General features: G+C 40.8%; 1 protein-coding gene across 5 annotated transcripts in view; it reads right to left on the reverse strand.

Annotated features, from left to right (window-relative positions):
* The window catches only part of MCM9 (minichromosome maintenance 9 homologous recombination repair factor), an 85,328-nt gene extending 67,136 nt beyond the window's left edge, over positions 1 to 18,192 (reverse strand). For 4 of the 5 annotated variants that reach the window (XR_011497900.1, XM_070496796.1, XM_044757111.2 and 1 more), the window contains exons 1-4: positions 17,855 to 17,988; positions 14,891 to 15,209; positions 8,338 to 8,654; positions 1,127 to 1,208 (exon numbers count right to left, since the gene is read on the reverse strand). Coding sequence is in view for 4 of the 5 variants with exons in the window: in XM_070496796.1 (XP_070352897.1) it covers positions 1,127 to 1,208; positions 8,338 to 8,654; positions 14,891 to 15,194 (703 nt within the window). In the remaining variant the exon portion in view is untranslated. Of the gene's footprint in view, positions 1 to 1,126; positions 1,209 to 8,337; positions 8,655 to 14,890; positions 15,210 to 17,854 lie in introns of all 5 variants that reach the window. The other variant, XM_044757108.2, reaches the window with a different exon arrangement.
* Positions 18,193 to 27,952: the final 9,760 nt, after the last annotated feature.

Below are 27,952 nucleotides of genomic sequence, written 5' to 3' on the forward strand. Positions count from 1 at the left end.
GACATGGCACCGCTCATCAGGCCATGCTGAGGTGGCATCCCACATGCCATAACTAGAAGGACCCACAGCTAAAAATACACAGCTATGTACCGGGGGGCTTTGGGGAGAAAAAGGAAAAATAAAATCTATAAAAATACCAAAAGAATTCAGTGTAGAACACTTCTATTCTATAGATGTGGCTGATACTAATCCTCAGCCTTCCACAAATACTTCTAAGTTTGATTTCTTCCCTGGCTCCCCAATGAGGAATAAAAGGGACAAGGTGAGTTGAGAGGGGCAGAGGAAAGCTTAGGAGGTGCCTGGTTGGCCTAAATATCAAAGTATAACTCAGAATGACATCGCAATGACTGGGCTTCTGGAGCCCTTGGATTTCCAGAACAGCTCGGAGGCTCAGCTCTGAAGGCTGAAACATTGTAGATCATCCAGATCAACTGCCATCATGAGGCCTACATCACGAACAAGATGCTGTACATCCTCTGCTTGACTGTCTCTAAGAAAAGAAACTCACCATCATCCAAGGCCCATGTTGGACACCTCTGATTATTAGAACTGAGTCAAAATCTACCTTCCTGTAGCTTCAACCCACTGAAACCCAACAATATCTTCTGTAATTTCAATTCTATTTCTATATGACAATCTTCCAACTAACGTAAGTTGGCTGTCATGTCCTTCCTGAGGCTTCTCCATGCTAAACACTACAGTTCTTCATTCAGTATGGTTTTGAGTTCCCTCCCAATTCAGGCAATTGGTCAATGGAAACACTGCAAAATTAATGTAACTCCTGCAGTGGTGTCACCTGCACAGAGCAGAAACAATCACCTCCTTTCTCTAGACACCAATAAGAGTGCCAGTAGCAACTGACGGAGTCACATCCTGTGATGCATTTTATATAACTGCCCACTAAATCCACTACATTTTTTTAACTTGCTGCTATTAAGCTATGGTGCACTGAAGAGAGTCCTGAACTAGCAGTCAGTAGATCTGGGTTCATGTTCCAGTTCTGCCACTTAACTCTCCAAGTGACCTTGGGCAAGTCAGGATCTTCATCTATAAAACAAGCAAAAGTGGCTTCTCCTAATCAATACTTTAGGACCTGCTACATGAGCTAACAAAAGTTAATTCTTACCAGATTTGCAACTGTCTACTAAGTCATCTTCCAGGATAACCTTCATAGATCGTGGAATACTTCCAAGAGAGAGCCTTTGAACCTAGCAAGAAAAGAAAACAGATACTGAGTATGCTGAAATACATGCTAAGTATTCAGAAGTCCAGCAGTTTTTGAAATTACTGTTTCCATTTCTCTGGTATTATCATACAATTTAATCACGATGGGAATTTATGAAATTTTCTTAAAAACTGTGCCTACTATCAATTTAAGGATACACTAAAAATATAGTAAAATAAAAAAACCAATAGGAAAATATCCCCAAATATAATCTACCTTGTGGATGGTCAAAATAAACACATGCTCCAAATACTAAACATAATAAAATTACTTATCTAGAAAATAGAGGCAGTTCCTTCCCGATCTCTAGTCATAAGACCCAGAACAAATTACTCAGTTTCTCTGATATTCCTTAGTAATAGAACCCTGGTTTTATTCCATGTGGACATGTGCCCAGTAAAAAGACTCTCTCCCCCAGACTCCCTTGCAGCTAAGTGTGGTCATATGACTAAGTTCTGGCCAATGAGATATAAGCAGATATGCTGTAGGAGACTTCAAGGGAGATTACTTAAATGGAGACTTGGTTTAGATGGCATTCCTTCCTCCTGTTCTCTGACTAGGATACAGATGCGACGGAGTTGGAGTCACCTTCTTGGACCATAGACAACCATAAGAATAGAAACCATGGGTTAAGAATGGTACAGAGGGGGGAGTGGGTGGAGCAAAATGGCGGGGTGAGCTGACCCGGGATTCTCTCCCCTCCAAAATACAGCAAAAGATTGGAAGAACTGAATTTCAGAGAATAAACATAATGCCAGCTCGTTAGAGACCTACAATACCAAGAAGGCGGAGAACATAAACCTAGCTTTACACCTTCGGAGGCACTGGAACAGCAGGAGAGAACATCGCTCCCTCCCCTAGAGTCTGCGATCGCTGTGGCGCGGGTCGGGAAGGAGCGGGGGAGGGGCCGCGTGACCGGGGGATCATCCAGGACTCCTGGCGCTGATTCGGTGGAGACTCACTGATGGGGGAAAGCTTCCGTCCGCGGGGACCCTATAAATCAAAGGCCTTGGGAGACCAGAGAACAGAACTGATCTGAACCCAGACCGGTGCGTGTGAGTAACAGCCCCTCCCCCACAGCAAAGCCAGTGGGCGCAGCCATCTTGCCCCGAAGGCGGAGAGCTAACACGCCGCTCTCGACCCCCATCAAGTGGCAACAGGCTGTAACTGCAACTGAATTCTACCACCATGAGAAAAAACCGCTCCTCTACCATCCAGCAATTTATAAAAGCCCCAGACCAGAAGGAAAACAATAAAAACACAGAATTAAGTCCTGAGGACTTGGAATTAGGTAAACTAAGTGATAATGAATTCAGAGCAGCTATAATCAAAACACTCAATGAGGTAGAGAGAAAGAGAAACAAGCCGAGTTCTGGAGTTACTTCACAAAAGAGATTGAAATCATAAAGAAGAATCAAACAGAATTACTCGAGATGAAAAACACAATGGACCAGATAAAACAGAATATGGATTCCCTGAATGCCCGGGTAGACAACATAGAGGAGCAAATCAGCATAATAGAGGACAGACAGGCTGAATGGCGCCAGACAGAGGAAGAAAGAGAACTAAGAATTAAAAAAAATGAGGAAAATCTCCGAGAGATAATGGATTCAATGAGGAGTAAGAACATAAGGATCATAGGAATTCCCGAGAACATGGAAAAGGAAAATGGAGCAGAAAGTGTGCTTAACGAAATTATTGAAGAGAACTTCCCAAATCTAGGGATCAATGGAGAAATGTGTGTAGAGGAGGGTTTTAGATCTCCTAGATTTGTCAATGTAAAAAGACCCACCGCAAGGCACATAATAGTAAAGTTGGCAAATAGGAATGATAAGGAAAGAATACTCAGGGAAGTAAGAAAAAAAAAAGAGAATAACCTATGAAGAAGCCCCTATCAGACTGTCAGCGGATTTCTCTACAGAAACCCTACAAGCTAGGAGAGAATGGAGTGATATATTCAAAGCTTTAAAGGATAAAAACCTTCAGCCAAGAATACTCTATCCAGCAAGAATTTCCTTCAGATATGAGGAAGAAATTAAATCTTTTCCAGACAAACAAAAGTTAAGGGAATTTGTAACTAAAAGCCCTCCACTACAAGAAATCCTCAAGAAGGCTCTCATACTTGAAAAAAGAAAAAAGGGAGAAAGGGGACACAATCCACAGACTAGGGAGACCGATGGATAGAACCAGAACAGGATAGCAAATATTCAACGATAGCATTAGGGTAAAAATAAGGAAACTACCAAAATAAGGACGATCTTAGCACTCTAACTACAAATTAATAAGTCGAGTTGGAATAAAAAATGAAAATAATTATTTAGGAGGGGAAGAGCAAAGGGTCTAAATCAGTACTGGTCGAGTAAGTAAGAGACCACCAGAGAATAGACTACATTATACACGAGATTCTAAATACAAACTTCAAGGTACACACTAAAATAAAGTACAGAACAGAGTCACAAATCATAGATAAGGAAAAATCTAAGAAACCCAGCATAAGAAATTGCAGTATTAAATGGGTAGTCTAAAGCACACAGGAAAAGAAACACAGGAAAACAAGATAATGAGCGACAGACTGACAGCATTAAGTCCACATGCATCAATAATCACTCTCAATATGAGCGGATTGAACTCTCCAGTAAAAAGACACGGAGTGGCAAAATGGATTAAAGAACAAGATCCAACAGTTTGTTGCCTCCAAGAAACACACCTCAGCCCCAAGGACAAACACAGTCTCAGGGTGAAGGGGAGGAGGACAATACTTCAAGCAAATAGCAAGGAAAAAAAGGCAGGTGTTGCAATTCTCATATCAGATCAAGTGATTTCAAAATAAGACAGGTAAAGAGAGACACAGAGGGACAATATATAATGATCAAAGGGACACTTCATCAAGAAGAAATAACGCTTATAAATATCTATGCACCCAACACAGGAGCACCAAGATTCATAAAGCAACTATTAACAGACCTGAAGGAAGATGTTAAAAACAACACAATAATAGTAGGGGACCTCAACACCCCACTCACATCAATGGACAGATCATCCAGACAGAAAATCAACAAGGAAATAGTGGAGCTGAATGAAAAACTAAAACAATTGGACTTGATAGACATATATAGATCACTCCACCCTGAAGGAGCTGAATACACATTCTTCTCAAGTGCACATGGAACATTCTCTAGGATAGACCATATGTTGGGAAACGAGGCAAGCCTCTACAAATTTAAAAAAATTGAAATAATAACAAGCATCTTCTCAGATCATAGTGCTATAAGGCTAGAAATTAATTACAAGAAAAAAGCTGAGAAAGGCACAAAGATGTGGAGACTAAACAACACACTACTGAACAAGCAATGGATCATTGAAAAAATTAAAGAAGAAATAAAAAAATACCTGGAAATAAATGAAAATGATAACATGCCATACCAACTCATATGGGATACAGCAAAAGCTGTATTAAGAGGAAAATTCATCGCAATACAGGCACATCTTAACAAACAAGAAAAATCCCAAATAAGCAACCTTAAAGCACACCTAACTGAACTAGAGAAAAAATAACAAATGAAGCCCAAAGTCAGCAGAAGGAGAGAAATAATAAAAATCAGAGCAGAAATAAATACTATTGGAACAAAAAAGGCAGTAGAAAGGATCAATGAGACAAAGAGCTGGTTTTTTGAGAAGATAAATAAAATTGACAAACCCCTAGCCAGACTTACAAAGAAAAAAAGGGAGAAAGCTCAAATAAACAAAATCAGAAATGAGCAAGGAGAAATAACAACAGACTCTGCAGAAATACAACAGATTATAAGAGAATACTACAAAAAACTATATGCCAACAGAATGGATAACCTAGAGGAAATGGATAAATTCTTGGACTCCTACAATCTCCCAAAGCTCACTCAAGAAGAGGCAGTCAATTTGAACAGACCAATCACAAGGAAAGAGATTGAAACAGCAATCAAAAACATCCCAAAGAATAAAACCCCAGGACCAGAAGGCTTTCCTGGGGAATTCTACCAAACTTTCAGAGAGGATTTAATACCTATCCTTTTCAAGCTATTCCAAAAAATTAGGGAAGATGGAACACTTCCTAACACATTCTATGAGGCCAACATCACGCTGATACCAAAACCTGACAAGGACACCACGAAAAAAGAGAACTACAGGCCAATATCACTGATGAACGTAGATGCAAAAATTCTAAACAAAATTTTGGCACCAGAATTCAGCAATTCATCAAAAGAATCATACATCAAGATCAGGCGGGATTCATACCAGGGACACAGGGATGGTTCAACATCTGCAAATCAATCAACGTGATACACCACATCAACAAACTGAGGAATGAAAACCACATCATCATCTCAATAGATGCAGAGAAGGCATTTGACAAGATCCAACAGCCATTTATGATAAAAACTCTGAACAAAATGGGCATAGAAGGAAACTACCTCAACATAATAAAGGCCATATACGACAAACCCATAGCCAACATCATACTCAATGGGCAAAAACTGAACCCCATCCCCCTGAAAACAGGAACAAGACAAGGATGCCCTCTATCACCACTCTTATTTAACATAGTACTGGAGGTCCTGGTCAGAGCAATCAGGCAAGAAAAAGGAATAAAAGGAATCCAAATAGGGAGGGAAGAAGTGAAACTCTCGCTGTTTGCAGACGACATGATCTTATATATAGAAAACCCCAAAGAATCCATTGGAAAACTGTTAGAAGTAATCAACAACTACAGCAAAGTTGCAGGGTATAAAATCAATTTGCATAAATCAGTAGCATTTCTATACTCCAGTAATGAACCAACAGAAAAAGAACTCAAGAATACAATACCATTCACATTCGCAACAAAAAGAATAAAATACCTTGGGGTAAATTTAACTAAGAAAGTGAAGGACCTATATAATGAAAATTACAAGGCCTTTCTGAGAGAATTGGATGATGACATAAGGAGATGGAAAGACATTCCATGTACATGGATTGGAAGAATAAACATAGTTAAAATGTCCATTCCACCTAAAGCAATCTACAGATTCAACGCCATCCCAATCAGAATCCCAATGACATTCTTTACAGAATTAGAACAAAGAATCCTAAAATTCATATGGGGGAACAAAAGACCCCGAATTTCTCAAGCAATCCTGAGAAAAAAGAACAAAACGGGAGGCATCACAATCCCTGACTTCAAAACATACTACAAAGCTACAGTAATCAAAACAGAATGGTACTGGTACAAAAACAGGTGCACAGATCAATGGAACAGAATTGAAAGCCAAGAAATAAAACCACACATCTATGGACAGCTTATCTTTGACAAAGGAGCTGAGGGCATACAATGGAGAAAAGAAAGTCTTTTCAACAAATGGTACTGGGAAAACTGGAAAGCCACATGTAAAAGAATGAAAATTGACCATTCTTTTTCACCATTCACCAAAATAAACTCAAAATGGATTAAAGACCTAAAGGTGAGACCTGAAACCATAAGGCTTCTGGAAGAAAACGTAGGCAGTACACTCTTTGACATCAGTATTAAAAGGATCTTTTCGGACACCATGCCTTCTCAGAGAAGGGAAACAATAGAAAGAATAAACAAATGGGACCTCATCAGATTAAAGAGCTTCTTCAAGGCAAATGAAAACAGGATTGAAACAAAAAAACAACCCACTAACTGGGAAAAAATATTTGCAAGTCATATATCTGACAAAGACTTAATATCCTTAATATATAAAGAAGTCTCACAACTCAACCACAAAACATCAAACAACCCAATCAAAAAATGGGCTGGAGACATGAACAGACATTTCTCCAAAGAAGATATACTGATGGCCAATAGGCACATGAAAAGATGCTCATCATGGCTGATCATCAGGGAAATGCAAATCAAAACTACACTAAGATATCACCTTACACCTGTTAGAATGACAAAAATATCTAAAACTAATAGCAACGAATGTTGGAGAGGTTGTGGAGAAAAAGGAACCCTCATACACTGCTGGTGGGAATGCAAACTGGTGCAGCCACTATGGAAAACAGTATGGAGATTCCTCAAAAAACTAAAAATAGAACTACCATACGATCCAGCCATCCCACTACTGGGTATTTATCCAAAGAGCCTGAAGTCAGCAATCCCAAAAGTCCTGTGCACCCCAATGTTTATTGCAGCACTGTTTACAATAGCCAAGATGTGGAAGCAACCTAAGTGCCCATCAACAGACGAATGGATAAAGAAGATGTGGTACATATATACAATGGAATACTACTCAGCTGCAAAACAGAACAAAATCATTCCATTTGCAATAACATGGATGGACCTTGAGAGAATTATGTTAAGTGAAATAAGCCAGCGAGAGAAAGATAATCTGTGTATGACTCCACTCATATGAGGAATTTAAAACTATGGACCAAGAACAGTTTAGTGGATACCAGGGGAAAGGTGGGGTGGGGGGTGGGCACAAAGGGTGAAGTGGTGCACCTACAACATGACTGACAAACATTAACGTACAATTGAAATTTCACAAGATTGTAACCTATCAATAACTCAATAAAAAAAAAAAGAATGGTACAGAAAGACAGAAGGAGTCTGAGTCCTCAACACTGAGGAACCTACATGCTAGCCTTGGACTGCCTATCTCCTACTTATTTTAGATGAGAGAATAAACCTTTGTGTTCAAACTGCAAGTAAAGGCAATCAACCTCACTCTCATTTGTTGAAGAGTGTTTACAAATACTTGACTTGGCACAGCAAATAAAATTGGGCCAAAACCCCAAATCCTGTTTGACAACCAGTTAAACCCATTTAATTTTCTCCTAACCATTAGTTAAGAACAGCTACTTTGAACTACTTAAATACTCATTTCTTTAATTTTAACATAATTATTAATTTATTCCACAACCCTCTTGCCTATGCTCTAGCTAAAAAGATGATTATTTCATGGTCTCTAAAAACTATACTGACGTATGTGCAACAGTTTCATGCTTGATCTTTCACAAAATGATGACACGAGTTCCATTTGTAATCTGTTGTGTTCCCTAGTCCTAAGCAGTTTGCCCACAGCTGAAAAACACTTCTTCAAATTTGTTATTTTCCTCATTTATTTACTTACCTGTTCCTGAATTTTGATTTCCTGATAATCTCTACAGCTGGTTGGAGATGAAGACAAGCCTGAGAGGCAAGTGAATTTTGAAGAATCACAGCCCTCCACGCTGGGGCATGAGGACGGCCGGCAGAAAGTATAGTACTGCTCGAAGTCAGCCTTGACCACAAATACGTGCTTGCATTTGTTACACATGTAATCCCGCTCAAATTCCAGCACCTTCACCGGACTTGTTCGAATCACTGTCCCAGTGACAGATAAAAAGTGTCCCACATCCTTAGTTTTAGGGATGTGCTCCCTCACCAGCTCAGGACAGACAGGCAAACCTGATGAAGAAAAATCAAAAAAAAAAAACCACATCGACTTATACTTTGGAATTTGATTCCAAATTCCAAATTCAATATATTCTTCTCGTATTTCCTGAAGGAGAAAGTATAATTTCAGAAAAAAATCTTTGTGTTTTACTTTAGAAAAAATCTGATCAACTCAATTAAGAAAACAGAAGAGAATTATTTCAAATAATTATCAATGGACTCGTTTTTGAAAGTACATATCTAGATGATATAATAACCAGGGTTAAAAGAAGGACTGATTCTCATTTGAGGTCTATCTCAGTGGGATCTAAATACAGTATACAACTATAACCACATTCAATCAAGAATATACTGCCACATGCCGCACATAAACTGATGTGTGATGACTTTCTGAATAAACCACAAAACTGAGTGATAAAGAGATGGTAGCATAATGACCACAGAGTCCACCAGTGCTAGAAGGCTACTGCTTTTTTTAGTTAGGTTCAGAATTTATTAATACATAAATCTGAAGTGTTTTCAAGCCTTGAATTACCTAGAGGTTTACCCATAGCATCACTTGATCCTTTAAAACCCTTGTGTTTTTCACAATTGATAAACATGTGCAAAATGCCAAGGAAAATTTTTATGCGGAAATATCCTCTTTCTCATGTTTGGCTACACTGCACCATTGAGTAGAGAGATACTGGCTGTGCTGGTCAAAGGCTGCCTCCTAACAGTTTTATAGAGGTAGCATTTGTTACTGGTTCCTGTCCCATAATCTATTGTCTTGTCTTCAGAATTTCGTAGCTCCAAAACCTGATAAGCGTGCACACTGAAGACAGATCTATCACATTTGCGAAGCTCATGAGAAATAACCACAACAGGTATGATTATACTTTAACTTTCTTCTCCTGGATCTTGCATTCTCTTTCTGACAGGGTGGCCTCCATCCTAGGCTTCAGCTGCCATGTGTATAGCAACAAGCGCCAGGTCTATTTTTTTTTTTTTAAGCCAGAATCTGTCTCTTAAGTTCTGTATCCAAATATCCTCTTGTCTACCAACTGTCTCAAACTAGATATCATCTTGCAAACTCAGTATATCAAAAAGTGTAATCATGGGCTCGGCCTGGTGGTGTAGTGGTTAAGTTTACATGCTCTGCTTTGGCGGCCCGGGATTCACTGGTTCAGATCCCGGGAGCAGACTTACACACTGCTCATCAAGCCATGCTGTAGTGGTGTCCCACATACAACACAGAAGAAGATTGACACAGATACTAGCTCAGCGACAATCTTCCTCAAGCAAAAAGAGGAAGACTGGCAACAGATGTTAGCTCAGGGATTCTTCCTCAACAACAACAACAACAAAAAAAGTGTAGTCGTGATTTCCCTCCACTCTCTGTGCCCCCCTCTATCCAAAAATGGTATTTCCTTATTTATTCTTTCAACTGATATTTACTGATTGACTACCATGTGCCTTGCAGAACTGACTCAGTTAATGGCTTACCCATCTCCCTATCTTGGACACTTTTCCATCCTCACTGACCTCAGGATGCAGGTTAATGTCTCATCTAAATCAAGGTTCTTGTTTAGAAGCCTCGGCTGGACTTTAGGAAAGCCCTGAACCTCTCGAAATTCAGGCAAAAATTTATGTATATACACATATCTGCGTTTTCTGCATGCTATAACTTTCTCAACATATAACCTAGAAAAACCACTTATTTAATCCTCAATCCCATAGTTCTATTAATGTGTATACATCATTACCCCAAGAATAGAAAGGACTTACATTTTGGGAACAGTCACCAAACTTCCCATCCCCTCCTCTAATTTTATAGAAATGCCCTAACCTCTCTTATCACTGACTCAGGCCTCTGGTCTTAGATCACACCCTACAAGACCCTCTCCAATGCTATGGCAACATGACAGGGACATTCGTAATCACTTTCTGCCTGTGCCACTCATTCAGGGCCTTAGTCACATACTGCTTTGCATTGCTGCTTAACCATTTTATACCTGCAGGGAAGGGTCACTTCTTGAAATCCTTCTCATGCCCTTCTATGCCCAGCCCAGTGCTTTATTGAGCACTTTGAGATAAGGAAAATATTAGTGAATAAAGGAGACGGGGGAATGGGCTTTCCCTCTCTCTCTTGCCTCACCTTTACTGTATCTGGCCTCCAATCTCCCAGTCCAGAGCAAAATGCTTTAATTTTTCTGTGCATATCATGGGGTTCCTCACCTCTGTACCTTTCCTTAGACACTCTTTCTACTTTGACTGGAGAACTCTCCCCAGTTCACTCAGCCAGGAAAAGTGTACTCAAGTTTTCCCTGCTGCAAGAAAAATTCCCTAAGTCCAGGCTAGCACCGACATACATACACATATGGAATAGTCAAGCAAAACGGTCAAATGAATGCACCATTGCATAAATGACGTCTTTTATGTCGGAGGAATCTTCTGCCAGGAAGAGTAAAAAGGAAGGTACTCCTTGGTTCCAGGGAGTTCTTTTCCTTGCAAATGATGACCGAGGCCTATGCGTGCTGGGTCATGACAAGTCTACACAAAACTGGCTTTATTTCAGTCTGCATAAGGTGATGTGCTGGGGAGAGATTATAAACTTGGGAGGAAGGCACGTGGGAGGGGGAGGGAGGCACGGCTCAGTTTCAAGGGTCCCTCACCTGCTCACCAACTCTGTGTTCCTCCAGAAGTCTGGCCAGGATGAGTGAAGCCCTTGCTGCTCAACCCCAGCAAGGGTCCTGTGTCTAACGTAATTACAACCAATTTTCCTAAGAAAATTAGCTTTTAATTATCTTCTATACTTTTATGGTACAGGGCAATATGTCATCCTTAATGTTCTCAAATTAGAAACAAAAGAGCAGTTTACATCTTACTGAGTCATGTATCTGGTACCTTTTAGGATAAATTTTTTTTCTTAGCATTGAGCAAATTAGTCTAAAATGTGACAGATTAACTGGTTGTTTTGTATAGTAAATAACTATTATTTTAAGAAAAGAGTAATAGAGGTGAGTATATTTCTTGCTCTTCAGATTCTTTTCTTTCATTTCATATTATGATTTTTAAATAAACTTAAAAGGACAAAGATAAAGGCAACATAATGTTAAGCAAAACTGACCATATACAACTGAAATCCTAGCACTAAAAAAGGCTAAGAGAAAGGGTTTTGATAGAACTGTCAATTTATCTTAATCTTTCCATCTTACTATAGATATTACTAGTGTGCTCTTCAACTATCCTGGTGAAGCTCGGAATGCATCAGACACTAAGCCACCATTAGTGCTGAACAAAAAACCTTTATCATTCTCTGACTCATTCACGGATAAAACAAAGAAATTTTGAAATGGACAGAGATATGTCCATATCTGTGCTAGAGGTATGCCCATATCAATTACTTCAGGTCCGTGGTTTTCAGCGTGTAGTCCCGGGACCTGCAGCAGCAGCAGCAGCAGCGGGAGCTGCTAGAAATGCAAATTCTTGGGCCCCACGCCAGCCCTCTTCAATTAGAGACTCCGTGGGTGAGCCCAGCAATCATTGCTCTCAGTAGCCCTAAAGGTGATTCTGATCCCCATTAACGTTTGAGAACCACTACTTGAAATAACACAGGAATGTTATTTTTTTCTTTCTCATTTACTTTGATGCTAACTGTGTATTTGAACACCTTTCATCAAAACCATTGGGGAGGGGGCTGGCCCCGTGGCCGAGTGGTTAAGTTCACGCGCTCCACTGCAGTCGGCCCAGTGTCTCGTTGGTTCGAATCCTGGGCGCAGACATGGCACTGCTCATCAAACCACGCTGAGGCGGCGTCCCACATGCCACAACTAGAAGGACCCACAACGAAGAATATACAACTATGTACTGGGGGGCTTTGGGGAGAAAAAGGAAAAAAAAAAAACCATTGGGAATAGTAAGTAAACTATAGGCTAATCAAAATCCCAGGAGACAAAGAACAATTCATATCCAGGAAAAACAAACTGGAAAATGTCTTACATTCCAAAGGAGGCTGAACCACAGAGGCATCCTGGGCTTTAATAACTAAATGCCTTGCCTGGAGTCCAAGATGGAGGTGCAATATACTAAAAACTAGACTATTTCCATCACTGGTTCAGTCTGTTTGGGACACCCCCACCTCTCCCTAGCCTTACCTTCTCCTCTTGAAACCTCCAGTGAACTCCCTAGGAGAATTCACTCCCTGTTCTGTGAGCTAACATAGCTTGCACGTATCTTGAGTGAGGCATGCATCACAGAACACAAAAGCTGCCATTAAGCAACTTTACCATTATGTGGTGGGTTTTTTTTTTTTTGTGAGGAAGAGTGGCCATGAGCTAACATCTGTGCCAATCTTCCTCTATTTTGTATATGGGATGCTGCCACAGCATGGCTTGATGCATGATGTGTAGGTCTGTGCCCGAGATCCAAACCCATGAACCCCAGGCCACTGAAGCGAAGGGAGCAAACCTAACCACTATGTGACTGGGCCAGCCCCTACAATTATGTTTAATATGCACATATACACATATCTCTGGACACATATACCCCAACTGCTAAGTATTTGACTATACAGGTATCTCCTCTACAGCCGTGAGTTACTTTAGATGAGGGACTATATATACCATATTCTTTTTGGTTTCCCGAGAGTCTAGGAATGGCCTACACACAATATGTTTGTGGAATGAATGGTACCATAGTAGTAACATAATTTGCAATTTACCATTTCAAAGAAGAACTGAAAAAATAGGCTAAATTCACTGAAACCAAGAGAGTCACCTAGACAGACAAAATTTTAGTATTTACACTGAGCATGGAAAAGTACCTAAACATAAGGACAACCTAAAACCATTTTCTAAATACCATTTCAACAACATTAACTAGAGCCCTTTTAACAATCCTTTTGCAACTTTATTAAAAGGGAACATTTCTTCTTGATCCTTGCTAGAGAGTATCTAGTGTCCTCATGCATAAAGATTTATAATCTTCATAATTTTATTCCAGTAAGTGTAATTGCAGATACTATTTTTTAATTAAATCAAATGCCTGGTCTTTTTCGGAATCTTAATCTGTCTCCAAGGAGTTCTACTATAGCGACTCCTAACTTTTTTGGAATTGAGGGGAAGCAGAATATGTGATCCCAAGATATGCTGCTTTGGCAAGTGGATCACTTTGAGCTGAAGGCAATCAAGACCCAGCAGAGTCAAGAGAAACTTTTACCTTCCTCTTAAATACCTAAAACAATTTAGATAGGGGGCCTGGCCCAGAAAGAGAGTTGTTATCAGAGAAAACTTTCTATCTGAATGATCTATCTGTACAGCAGGACAAACACCTAATTACCAAACACCTGCTCTTCCTATTGTTCTGTGAATTACTCTCCTCCCCGTGGAAGCTCCAGGCCCTTATCCCACTCCGTAGCTCAGGATGCATACAAGTCTCAATTGCTCAACTTGTCCTTGAGTCTCATTTTCTTACAGGGCTCCTGTATGTATGTAATTAAATTTGTTTTACTCCTGTTAATCTGTCTCATGTCAACTTAATTATTAGGCCAATCAAAGAACAAAGAAGGGTAGAGGAAAATTTTTTCCTTGCCCACAGAATCACAGTGTTTTGTTAATTATAAACCCCCACCTTTCTGAAATGTACTACAAGATAAATACTTATTTTTAAACAAAATGGAACATGTGTTCTCCAACTTAATTATAAACTGCAGGAATTCAAAGACACAGCTTTGCCACCACAAGTTGATTGCTCCACTGCAGTTTCTTAAAAATTAAGATGCTTAATCTGTCATTCATTCAACAAAAAGTTACTGAGTGCCTAACAGGTGGCCAACACAATGCTAAATTTGATACATAAAAATAATGAATTTCCCATAATAGTTCTGAAGATCACTGGCTATCATCTACCACTTTTCTAGATCTTTGTATTATCAATTATTTTATTGTTACCAATAACAAAAGCTCACAAAGCTGCTTTAATTACAATTTTATACCCACATGTGGGTATACGTGCACATAAATATACTGTTGTCTCCACATATTCTCCCTCCTCTCAGCTGGCATGGCTAGTACCCCAGCTTTCCAAATGTCCAGAGAAAACAGTATAAAATCACTATTTGGCTCTAAAAGTGACTATCAACTACACAATGGATATATTTTTAAGTGTAAATATCAATTATTTCTTAGTGCTCTGAATTCAATAAGTGTTAGGATTTCTCAAAATCTTCCTAGAGAATAACATGGCAGTAAAATCCTTAAGTGATTCACCTGATATCCTGGCATGAAGATTCTGCTTCATAGAGACACCTTCAGGCTGAGAAAGGGACTGGAGGATTGTCAAGGCTGATCTTTGCAGAGCGCTGTCAAAAATAGTTAGTACTTCATTAGGGAACACGTTGAAATACTCTCCAATTTCCATGTTGGTCTCAAAAAGTGTCATTGCATTAACCACAACTGGGTAATGAGCGTCTTCATCTCTTTCCTTCAAGATTAGTAGAATATCATTCTTGTGGTACTCCGAAACATACGATTCAAACACTTGACCAACCAGTGTAACTTGATCAATATTCATCTTGAATCCAGGTAACTAAAGAAAGAGAAAAGATCATATTATACTTTGATATTGTAGACTTAGACACAAGTTAACAAAAAAGATTATCTGGTTGCAAATCATCCTGACGTTGGGTCACCATAATCTCAAAATATTATCTGAATTCAAACGTTTATTAGATCTGAATTAGCTGTTATAGTCACTTAGTAAATTTTTTTTTTTTTAAAGATTGGCCCTGAGCTATCATCTGTTGCCGACTTTTTTTTTCTTCTTCCCTCCAAAGCCCCCCAGTATACAGCTATATATTCTAGTTGTAGGTCCTTCTAGTTCTACTATGTGGGATGCTGCCTCAGCATGGCTTCATGAGCGGCGCTAGGTCTGCTCCCAGGATCCCAACCAGTGAAACCCTGGGCCACTGAAGCGGAGTACATGAACTTAACCACTCAGCCAAGGGGCCGGCCCCAGTAAATGTATTTTTCAAGTGAGTGAAGTTAAATCTCAAAGAATTATGTTGGTACTGACTAATGAAATCCAAAACAGTCCAATGCCTTTCCCACATCTTTTCCCAAAACTTCGTCCTCATTAACCCTATAACATATTATATAAAAGGCCCTTGCCTTTTCTATAACCACATTCCATATACACATACACTCTCAAGTATAAAATCTTAAACGTCAGTCCTGGATAAAGTTACTCCTGCTAGGGTTCTTTGCAAGTGTCATGGTTCTAGGTTTGATTCACACAAAGAACATACCTTTCTCTCTATTCATTCTCTTTCTTGTTACACGCACACATATTCACGTGCATTCTGCTACATAAATGGAATACACACTACTATTCAGATTGCTAGCCAGGTTTGACTTGATTAGTTGAAAGACTGGCTTCAGAAATTTACATTTGGCAGTGAATTTGTTTCCTATTTTCTCTTCCTAACCTAGGAAAACTATTGGCTTCTGCAAAAACAGCTGTCAACAGTGTGAAGAAACCAGACAATTAAACTGAGAGGAGGAAAGGAAAATTGGTCTTTAAATGATAAATAACTAGGATTGAAAATAAATACAGTATATTACATTACTTCACCTATCTCATTCCCTTGGCAATATATTTTTTTTAAATTGTATCAACAGATTAAAAGGGCCTACCCCCATTCTACTTTCACGTATATACGCAGATATCTATCACACAGAAGGCATGATGCTGGGAAATGAAAAGCACAATAAAAGGCCCTTTATGCCCCCAGAGAACCAAGGGACAGATCAAATGAAACAGTGCTCCAACAGTGGTAAAATGCAATACAAATAGGAGCACAAAGGAGAGAAGGATTAAATTTAAATGGGGTGACAATCCCAAAGATGGCAATGGGCAGTTACAATAAACTGTCCAAATCAATCATCTAAGAAACTCTTACTTGGTTTGGAAACAGAGAGGGCACCGGAGGACTAGTGTACTTCAATCTGACTTATTTCATTCAACCAACATTTATTGTACTAGGCTCAACAACTAGAGAGATGATTAAAGAAGACTGTTATGAAGGTCACAGGTAGCATCCTAAATATGTCACACTATTTATTTAGCAATATTTTGCCTTCTCCAGGAATGACTATTCTGGAAGATTTGAAAGGAGTATGGAAAGCATACCACACTGAGGCCAAGAATCCTAACTACAGGATGCCAGTGTGAGATTAAGAGGTGAGTATCTCTATATCCAGGAGAATGAGTGTACGTCGATTATGGCCTCTACATTAATAAGTAATTTGTTTTGGTTAGGTAATACAAATTCAGCCAAGTGTAAAGCAGAAAAAGCACTTAGGAGGGAACTAATCAAAAGATATTTCCAGGATACGGCCTTTGACAAAAACAACAAACCAACCTGCACTTCCAAGAGTGGCTACAAGAGAATCTCTAAGACTCTATAGATGCATATTGAATTTGGGCAGGAAGGGGGCAGCTGCAGAATTCATGGTTCAAATTAGGGTCAGATTAAATTTCACCTCGTCTTTTTTGAAACAGCATCTTCTTAAAAACAGCATTCACTTTCAGTATCTGAGCAAAACTGATCAAAATGTTTCTGAGCAGTTTGCTAACCCTATAAACATGCCCACAATTACTGTTTTACGACTTCCAAGTTCTTTCTTTTTCTTACTGAATATTTGAGGTCAAAATAAAGTCATGTTGTGCTACTTTACCCTCTTGACCAAAGGGAAACGCCCACAAGAAATGCTAGGCGGACGGATAAGCGGCGACTTGCAGATGGCTGAGCGGAGACTTCCAGCTGGCTCGCCGGGAATCGCCGCCCGCCCCGCCGCCGCCGCACCTGCCCGGAGCCCCGCCCCCTCCTGGCGGCCCCGGGGCGCCGCGTCCCAGCCCCACCCCGCCCTCACCCGCGGCCTCTCCGCGCCCCTCCCGCCCGCCCACCAGCCGGCTGTCCCCGGGCGCTGGAACACAAGGGGACAGACGTGCTCAGAGGACTGCTCCCCCAAACTCCCGACTCCGGACGCAGCCCGGCCCTCACGCCTCGCAGGGCTCTGACCATGCCCGGCCTCGGCTCCCGGGCAGCACGGCGCCGGGCCGGCCCGGGAGTTGAACAGTTTTGGAACTCACCAGATGTGGGCGAGACTTGGGACGAATGGCGGGAGAAAAAAAAAAAAGAGCGGGGAAACGAGGCAGCGGCTGTCACTTACCGGCGGAGGCGCAGGGTCAAGTCCCCGGGGACGCGCTGCTCCCGAGGTCGGGGGGCGCGGAGAACTCTGGTCGCGCGGCGGCCCCAGGGGCGCGAGGAGGCCCGTGGGGGCGGGGCGGGGCGCGTGCGCGGGGCCGCCCGAGGCGCCGTCGGCCGCGGGGGCGCGCAGGCTCCGGCGGGCCCGCCTCGCGCCAGGGCGAAATAGGCGCCACACGGGCGGCTCAGCCCGGCGCGGGCTCCCGACGGACGCCGGGCCGCGCACTGCCTCAACTTGGCGGGCGGCTCGGGCGGCTCTTCCGGGTGGAGAAGCTGGCGGGCGCGCGCCCAGCCAGGCTCGGCGCGACGCGAGGGGAGGGGCCGGGGTGAGGAGGGGCGGGGCCGGGGTGAGGAGGGGCGGGGCCGGGGCGAGGAGGGGCGGGGCCGGGGCGAGGAGGGGCGGGGCCGGGGCGAGGAGGGGCGGGGCCGGGGCGGGGCCAGAACGGAGCGGGCGGCTCCAGGTGGAATGGAAAGAGCAGGCTTGTGTGGCGGCTCAGGGCGCATGTATGGATCCTGCTTTTGGTCTAAGAACTGCCAAACCCAAGACCACAAAGATATCCTCCTATGTTTCCTTCTAGACGTTTTAGAACGAAGATTTTATATTTAGGCCTTTGATCCATTTTGAGCTAATTTTTGTATATGGTGCAGTGTGGATCTTGAAACTTTTTTTGCATATGGATATCTAGCACCGCTTGTTGAAAGAGCTATTCTTTTTCCACTGAATAGCCTTTACACTTATGTCAAAAATCAGTTGTCCTTGTATGTGTAGGTCTAAGACTTTCTATTCTGTTGCCAGATCTCTTTGTCTATCTTTATGAAAATACTACAGTATCTTGATTATTGTAGCTTTTTAATGTCTTGAAATCAGATAGTGTTTGGCGTCCAGTTTTTTCTTTCTCAAAGTTGTTTGGGCTCTTGTGTTTCCACATGAAGTTTAAAGTCAGTTTAAACTTAGAGCCAGCTGGAGTTGGAGATTTCCTTTCCCCCAGGTCGATTAGGCCCTGATAAAACTCCAGCAGGTTAGACTCTGGTTAAATAGTTTCACCTGAGGGTAGACCATGTTAAGAAGAGCAGAATGCCCTGGTGTATTTCAAAATGGTTCCAGTTCCCTAACATCTGCCAGAAGCACAAAGGAATTTTTCTTTAATATTCACCGTGAGGACCTGGTGAGACTCACAAAAGTGTGAGTGGTCCCTCTGGAGTTCATCTTTTCAGACGTGCCCACACTGAGTCTTCAGTAATTTGTCATTACAGTTCAGGTTTCCCTGCCCGGGCACCAGTTCCTGTAGGGGTTTTCAGCTCGTGAGTTTCTGCTCTGGTAAGTTGTGATTCTCAGTATGAGCCTTGTCTCCAGTTTGTGGGGTAGTAGTTGGCCCTGTAACCTTACTTCTCTTATGGATCTAAGAAGAGTTGTTGATTTTTCAGGGTTTCAGTTTTTTACTTGTTCTTATAATGGAGTAGTGACTTTCAAGCTTCTTACATGCGGGACCAGAAACCAGAAGTCTCAATTATCTTTTAAAGAGGTTTAAATAACAAGAAAATAGTCATACATGTTTATTCATGTAGTTACAATTTCCAGTGCTCTTCCATGCACATTTTCTCTTTACCACTGGGTTGAACAGTTTATGATTCGCCTTGATGTATTTCTCTACATATTTTGTGTGCTTTGGATTTGTTCAGTTTCTTGGATCTGTGGGTTTTTAGTTTTCATCAAAATTGGAAAATATTTTGGCTTTCATTTTTTCTGCTTCCCTCACCCCTGTCCTTTGAGGACTCCAACTATACATATATTATGCTACTTGACATTGCCCTCCAGAGCTCACTGATACTCTGTTGAATTTTTTAGACTCTTCTCCCTGTTTCATTTTGGATAGTTTTTATTGCTGTGTCCACAAATTCACTCACCTTTTTTCTGCAGTGTCTGATCTGCTGTCAATCCTATTCAATGTATGTTACATCTCAGCCACTGTAGTTTTCATCTCTAGAAGTTAGATTTGAGTCTTTTAAAAAATATTTTCTATCATGTCTCTACTTAACATGCTCCTCTACCACTTAATCTTTCATATTGTTAATTATGTAGTTTTGAATCTTTTATCTTGTTTTATTTTGTAAATGTTTAGTTGTGTAGTTTAAAATTATTGTAAATAAGTTAATATTTCGATATATTTAAAATAATTCTTAATTTTTAGGTTTGTTCTATTTAGTATTCTCTTCTTTTATTCCATTTTATCTCACAATTTACATTCTGCTAAAACACGAGCAGGACTTTTTTTTGGTTTTGAAGCCCGTAAAACAGTGCCTTCTATACAGTAGACGCTGAATACTGTTTGTTGAATTGAATTTTTGTCATATCACTGAAATGTTTGTTTTTATGATTTTGTTTTAGTCTTTAAGCATCTTTTTAAGCTTTTAAAACTTTCATCCATTTATTGCATATCCCACTTCTCTCTTCCTCTGCTCGCTCCAATGCAGCAACAGTGCTGTTCCTCAGACAGTCCTGGTTCTCTTTGGCCATAGCACTTTGCACTGGCTGTCACTCCTGCCTGGAATGCTCATCCCCCAGTTATCTATCTGGGTCACTCCCCTCATAGCTGCTCCACACCCACTCCCCGCCTTGTACCCCTTGTCTTCCCTCCCCTTTCTCTGTTGTGTTTATCACTATCACCATCTGACAATATACATGTGTTTTTAACTTATTTTTATCTATCATATATATATGTGTGTGTGTGTGTGTATATATCTTCCCACAAGAATATGAGCTCCACAGAGCACACAGCTCAGGGATTTTTGTGGGGTTTTTTTTCCCACTAGTATATCTCTAGTCCTAAAACAGTCATTGACACACTGTAGGTATGCAATAAATGTTGGAAATGTTAGTCTTTACATGACTTTAATTTTTAAAAAATTCAATTCACCTTTTGACTTTTTATTTTTACATTTTTTTATTGCGAGACTAGTTGGCAAGGTTCACAGATCTCTTTTCAATGTTTCCTGCCCTGTGAACTCAAACCATGCTACCTAATAGATTCTAGGTCCCTCCTCAGAAAAGGATGGGCCCCTTTTAAACTGAGGGAGTGTTCAGAGGACCATACTGAACTCACAGACCCCTTCTGTCTAGATTTGGCTTCCTAACAAGGATATTTAATATGCCTAATGTTTATATCCTTCCTTCCAGAGAGCACATTTATTGTTTTGATGCCTGCTCTCAATTCAACAAATAAAATATGTCTTTTTCTCTTGATGATCTCAGTGCCAGGGCATGGTGTTGCTAAATCCTTCATAAAGAGAATATGCTTTGGAAGAATTTTTTCCCATGGATCGCTCTTCAGTGAAGCAAAGAGAAAATTTTGGACTCCAATAATTTATAATCTATTATTTGGAAGAGCAAGTTATAGGAAAAGTCCTAGGGAAACTTTTATTTGTACTCTGAGGCAGCAGTGTTCAACCTCAGGGGGTGTGCAAGATGAACTCTCTGTGATGCAGAGAAATTTATTAGAATTGCTCTTTATATTCTATTTTTGAGTCTAACTAAAGATAAGACATTTAAGGATTTATTATAAAAATTGCCACTAGATCCTTATTATATCTATGTCAGACAGACGCTTGACAGGCACAGTTCTTTTCTTTTTTTTTTTTTGCTGAGGAAGATCCTGAGCTAACATCTGTGCCAGTCTTCCTCTATTTTATATGTGGGATGCCTCCACAGCATGGCTTGATGAACAGTGTGATGAGCTGTGTGTAGTTCCATGTCTGGGATCCAAACCTGCGAACCCTGGGCCACCAAAGCGGAGTGCACAGATTCAACCACTATGCCGCTGGGCTGGCCCCATGCCCCTCAATCTTAACTTTCAACTTAAGAATTCCTGAGCCCATTGGTAACTATATTGGTGAAATTAAGGTATTATAAAAAACTAAAATGAAGGCAGCTGCCTGAAGATCTTTTTGAACACTCCCAATTTCTCATGAAAAAGTTTCCCTCTTCATCTCCTACTAAAAAGTTGTCGACAGAAAGAAATCAATCTGTTTGTCATATTCTTGTACAAATGGGAATATCACATTGTTTCAGCTTCTAGGTTACCTAAAACTCCTGGGAAGTGAAAAGACACCTGGCTAAAGTCAGCAAGACAATATGCAAAACTGAGTGTGATGGAAACTATTCATGAATGTAAGTTTAAATCTTAATACAAACTTAGCTTCAGCATAACGAGTAAAATAAATGCCATTACGAGGGTACGGTTTTGGCTGGATTAATAAAGATAAATCTGTGGATATTATTTCCCAGTGTACGTGTTTTTAAGGAGTTCTTGATTGCAAGTAACAGAAACTAACTCAAAATAGCTTAAGCAACATTACTATAAGGATGCTGAGCATCTTATGGAGCCAAAACAGGAGGAACACAGCCAATCCTCAGGGAAGAGCTTAACCGAGGAACTGAAAGCCATCGGGGATCTCTGTGTCTTTGGTCTCTTCTTTCATACTTATTTGCTCCATAGTTTTCTTTCTGTGGGTTGCTGTCTCTACTCCTTGGTTAAGTTGGACTCGGTGGCCTTGCAGCTCCAGGGTTACATTTTGCAGGTGCAGCTATATGATGAAACTAACTCAACTTTCTTTGCACCTAATTCCAAATTCTTTTTTTTTTTTTTTTTTTTTTGAGGAAGATTAGTCCTGAGCTAACTACTGCCAGCCCTCCTCTTTTTGCTGAGGAAGCCTGGCCCTGAGCTAACATCTGTGCCCATCTTCCTCTACTTTATACGTGGGATGCCTACCACAGCATGGCATGCCAAGCGGTGCCATGTCCACACCTAGGATCTGAACCGGCGAACCCCAGGCTGCGGAGAAGCGGAACCTGCAAACTTAACCACTGCGCCACCAGGCCGGTCCCCCAATTCCAAATTCTTGATGAGAGGATCAGATTTGCCCAGTTAGAGCTCTGTGCTGATCTCCAGTCCAATTAGCTGTAGTCAGGTCATATAGTTCAACATGAGCTCCAGGGGCCAGCCCAGCGGATCAAGGGGTGTTTGTAGGGGGAGTTTTTAGAGGAAACAAAAGTGTTGCTGATTCATTCCCTGGGCACAGATCCCTGTTAGTTCTCAGGAGCCCCCAAATGCCTATAATTTTGTGGGGCCTATATACCCACCCAATTCTGGGGCCTAGAACTCCTCTTGCCATAACTCATTTTATTAAACATCTAACTTGAGTAAATTACAGAGTAAAGATCTTTTATTACCAGAGCACTTTAAAGCCTGTTCTGATTGCTAGATTATCTTTGTGGATGGATATCAACCTGATGCATGCCTAGCTGTCATAGTCAATAGAAGGACAGATTTCCCCTATTGATGATAATGTTTTGTTTGGTTTTTTTAAGATTTTATTTTTTCCCTTTTCTCCCCAAAGCCCCCAGGTACATAGTTGTATATTCTTCGTGTGCGTCCTTCTAGTTGTGGCATGTGGGACGCTGCCTCAGCGTGGTTTGATGAGCAGTGCCATGTCTGCGCCCAGGATTCGAACCAACGAAATACTGGGCCGCCTGCAGCGGAGCGCGTGAACTTAACCACTCGGCTGCGGGGCCAGCCCCAATGATAACGTTTTTTTAAGAAACATGAATTGTGGTCCTATTTTAAAATCATTAGTAGAAAAAAGTGGCTTCACATAACTACAAATATATTTTGAACAGTAACTGGCACATAGTGGTTATTCAATGACTGAATATTCAGTGACTTTTCTACAATATGTAATTGGTTTATAACATTGCTACACAGAAAATTTTCGTTTTCTGGAAGGACATTTTGCAGTTAAATCATACACGAGGTGGTCATGTAGCTCTAAAGAGATGCTTCAGGGATGCATGACTGTGGCTATTCTTTGGCCATTGTGGGTGATAGCAACAGCTGCTTTGAAAGTGTTCCAGCCAAAATTACTTCAGCTATGCTTTATGACATGGAACTCTGGAATCCTAGTCAAGAATGATTTTAAAAGTTAAAATAGATTCAATTAAAAGCAGCTTTCTGAGGAAATTTTTCTTTTTCTTTTTTTTTTTGAGGAAGATTAGCCCTGAGTTAACATCTGCTGCCAATCCTCCTCTTTTTGCTGGGGAAGACTGGCCTTGAGCTCACATCCATGCCCATCTTCCTCTACTTTATATGTGGGACACCTACCACAGCATGGCTTGCCAAGCGGTGCCATTTCCACACCTGGGATCTGAACTGGTACCCAGGGCCGCTGAAGCAGAACGTGTCAACTTAACCACTGCGCCACCAGGCTGGCCCTGGAAATTTTTCATTTTGTTTGAAATGAAATGGTCAGAGGAGATGACCATAACATAGGTTATCTCAGATTTCATAATTTGATGTCAGTTTGTTACCAAAACCACAGTGGGTTCCCTCCTGGCGAGTTAAATCAGACTCTCCACCAGAAGTGGTTGTCTCACAAAGTAAAGTATATTTGCAGCAAATAGGAGACCATGAGGAATCATTTCCAGAGTCATGGCGTCCCCGAACAAAGGGAAGCAGGGACATTTATTTTGGATGGGGAATGAATATTCAAAAGGGAGAGGTGGGTATTCGCTTGCACAGGCTCAGATGGAAAACATGCTTCCACATACACTGCAGGTTACAGGTAATAAGGCATAAGCTCCTCCTGGAGAGATCTTAGGCCAAGGTCATAGGCGTGGCTCTCTGATGAGGCTTGGTCTGGTTCAGGTTGGTGATTGCATCTCATTAACATAACAAAAGGGAAAAGAACAATTTGGAAAAAAGAGTGAAAATATCCAAATCTACCATTGTGTTCCTCGGGGTAACAAGTCGGTGACAAATTCTGTTATTTCCAATACATATGGTTCTATCATCAGTTAGAAATATAAAATAGCAGCGTTCCAGGTCTTGTCATTAGTAGCTTGTCAGATTACAACCTCTTCCTGCTAGCCAAGAGCCTAGCTGAGAGAAATTATATTTAAGGAAGGTTGTCCAAGGGACTTTTCACTCCTTTATTCTGTTTTTTCCTAGAATTAAGTTAGACACTAGACAGCTATTACTTAGTATTCTGGCACTTTTTGCAGAATTTCTTACATTGTTATTCGTAAATGCTATAACTTCCCTTTTTATCAAAGATTACTTAAAAAAACAGCTTTGTGAAATTCACTTGTTTTCTTGTAAAAATAATTAAGAACACCATTCACTATTCTATCCAATTGTCTCCTATACTGAAGTTCTACAGGAATTCCTCCCAGAATTCAGGCCCAGGGAAGCTTTCTCCTCCTGAGAAGGCTTCCTCTTTTCCCATAGTAAGAATCATACAACCGTGCATCCTTTCACCCAAGCTCAGAGAGGCGTCGGGCAGACACTGAAGTTGCAGCCCAGTTATGTTGGCCTTCAATTACGTGTTTGTGTTCTCTTTTCAATTAGTCCTGATTTTCCACTACTATTTACTTAGTAGCTTCAATAAAAAAAATATATTTTTATTGTGTCTTCTTTGGCCTCACGTCAAATCCTTTTTGAATGAAGCAGTGTATGTATATATTAATGTATACATATAAATATAAAATGGCAATGAATTTAGAATGTAAAAGAATTTAGGTGTATATATACAATCATACACACACGTGTGCGTGAACATCTGGACACACACATGGAGTCAGTTTCTCTTAAAGATACAGATCTAGTTCATTCAGTTCATCCAATAACCTACTAGGAGTCAGGCATTGTAGTAGCAAGGAAAACTGAAAGATAAATTACAGATCTTCTCAACTTACGACGGGGCTGCATGCTGATAAACCCATTACAAGTTGAAAATATTGTGAGTTGAAAATGCATTTAATACACTGTAGGTCCCTGCTTGCTCAGCAATAACCTATGTGCACTATTACAATCATGTGTCCTTCTGGCCCCCTTCTGAGCAGGATGCCAACCGTCTGGGATTTGTAATAATCCAGGGCCTGGCCAACCTGGATCTTATGGGAAAGAACAGCATGTCTGGAAGGGATGCAGAGCCCTTCCACGTGAGCTACTGTTCCTGGGAATGCTGGTTGTACCAAGGACAGTCCCTCTTTGCAAGTACATAGCCTTTGTTCCCCTGCCTACATAAGCAACCCCCTCTCTGCCTGTGGTAGCAGGTGCACCAGTCCATCCAGGCAGCCGCCCCTGGACACTCCCTATACGTAAGTCCCAATAAACCTACATGTCTCCTATGCCCTCTCTGGGTCATTTCCTCTGTCTTTCTGCACCCTCTCCTGCACTGCTTGCTCAACTGGCTGTGCAGGCAAACACATACCCTACCGAATAGCATAGCTTCGCCTAGCCTACCTTAAATGTGCTCAGAACACTTATATTAGCCTACAGCTGGGCAAAATCATCCACCTCAAAGCCTATTTTACAATAAAGTGTTGAATATCTCATGTAATTTCTTGATTACTGAACTGAAAAACAATGGTTATATGGGTACGGAATGGTTGTAAGTCTACCGATCAGTCACTCTCCTGATCGTGTGGCTGCCTGGGAGCTGCGGCTCGCTGCCACCGCCCAGCATCATGAAACACTGTCCAAAGAGTATCCTACTGCGTAGGGCTAGCCCAGGAAAAGAGCAAGATTTAGACTTGAGTACAGTTTCTACTGAATGGGTATCACTTTTGCACCATTGTAAAGTTGAAAAATTCTAAGTCAAACCATCGAAAATCGGGGACCATCTTACATGGTAATTGACTTTAAGAGCATTTGGGGAGACAGAAAACAAGTCCTTGCTCCTGTATCACCTTTTAATGAGGCTAACCAGGACATTCTGTTTAATACTGCATCACGCCCATCCCTTCTCACCCCAGCTCTCTTACCCTACCATCCTTTTTCCTTTTTCTATAGCACTTACCAATTTCTAACATTCGATGTATTTATTATGTTTATTGTTTATTGTCTATCTCCCCTGCTTCTAATCTAAGTTCCATGAGGACAGGGATATCTGTCTGCTTTGTTCAATGATATATTTATCCCAGCTACCTTAAGTAATGCCTGGCACATAATAGGCACTCAATAAGTATTTGTTGAGTGATGGAATAATTGTAATTTAAGTGCTATGGGTGCACCTAGAAAGGAACATCTAATTCAGTGTGAGGGTGTGGAAAAAGCCTTCACAGAGGAGATGACCAGAGAGGCTACTGGGTGGCAACAGAAAGGTATTTAAGGCACAAGCCCAGAAAACTCATATAAGAAGGGTAAATGCCTTGGTAATACACAAGGTGAAACCCACGAGTTGGTCTGTACATGACATTCCCCTAGCGTCTGAAGTAATCTTCGGTTGTTCTCCATCTCTAACTATATCCTCCAAGCATCTTCTGTTCAGATGCTGAGGCTTAAACATATGCTGAAGTACCAAATAGCAGCACATTCATGTAGAAAATGGCATGTAGAAAAAAGCAAAAGGAATGAATCTTATTTAACAGAAGAGATTTTGCCTTAAATAATTTGCAAATATAGTGATTTATAATATAATTTAAGTACTTTTATTTGGAAAACAATACAGAGTCACTGGGATAGGACTCTGCTACTTAATCTTTTTGTTAATTTATTTTTTAAATTGAGAGAATTAACATGTAACATTAATTTCAGGTGTACAACATAATGATTTGATATTTGTATACAATTCAAAATGATCACCACAATAAATCTAGTTAACATTTGTCACCTTACATAGTTACAAAAAATTTTTTTCTTGGGATGAGAACTTTTAAGATCTACTCTCTCAGCAACTTTCAAATATGAAGTACAGTATTATTAACTATAGTCACCATGCTGTACATTACATCCTCATGACTTATTTATTTTATAACTGGAAGTTTGTACCTTTTGATCCCCTTCATCCATTTCTCCCACACCCTAACCCCCACCTCTGGCAACCACCCTCTCTTCTCTGTATTTATGAGCTTGGTTTTTTTAAGATTCCACGTATAAATAAGATCACATGGTATTTGTCTTTATCTGACTTACTTCACTTAGCATAATGCCCTTGAGGTTGATCCATGTTGTTGCAAATGGCAAGATTTCATACTTTTTTATGTCTGAGTAATATTCTACTGTGTGCA

The sequence above is a fragment of the Equus asinus genome, chromosome 24 (genome assembly GCF_041296235.1).
Source record: "Equus asinus isolate D_3611 breed Donkey chromosome 24, EquAss-T2T_v2, whole genome shotgun sequence".
Taxonomy (NCBI): Eukaryota; Metazoa; Chordata; class Mammalia; order Perissodactyla; family Equidae; genus Equus; species Equus asinus.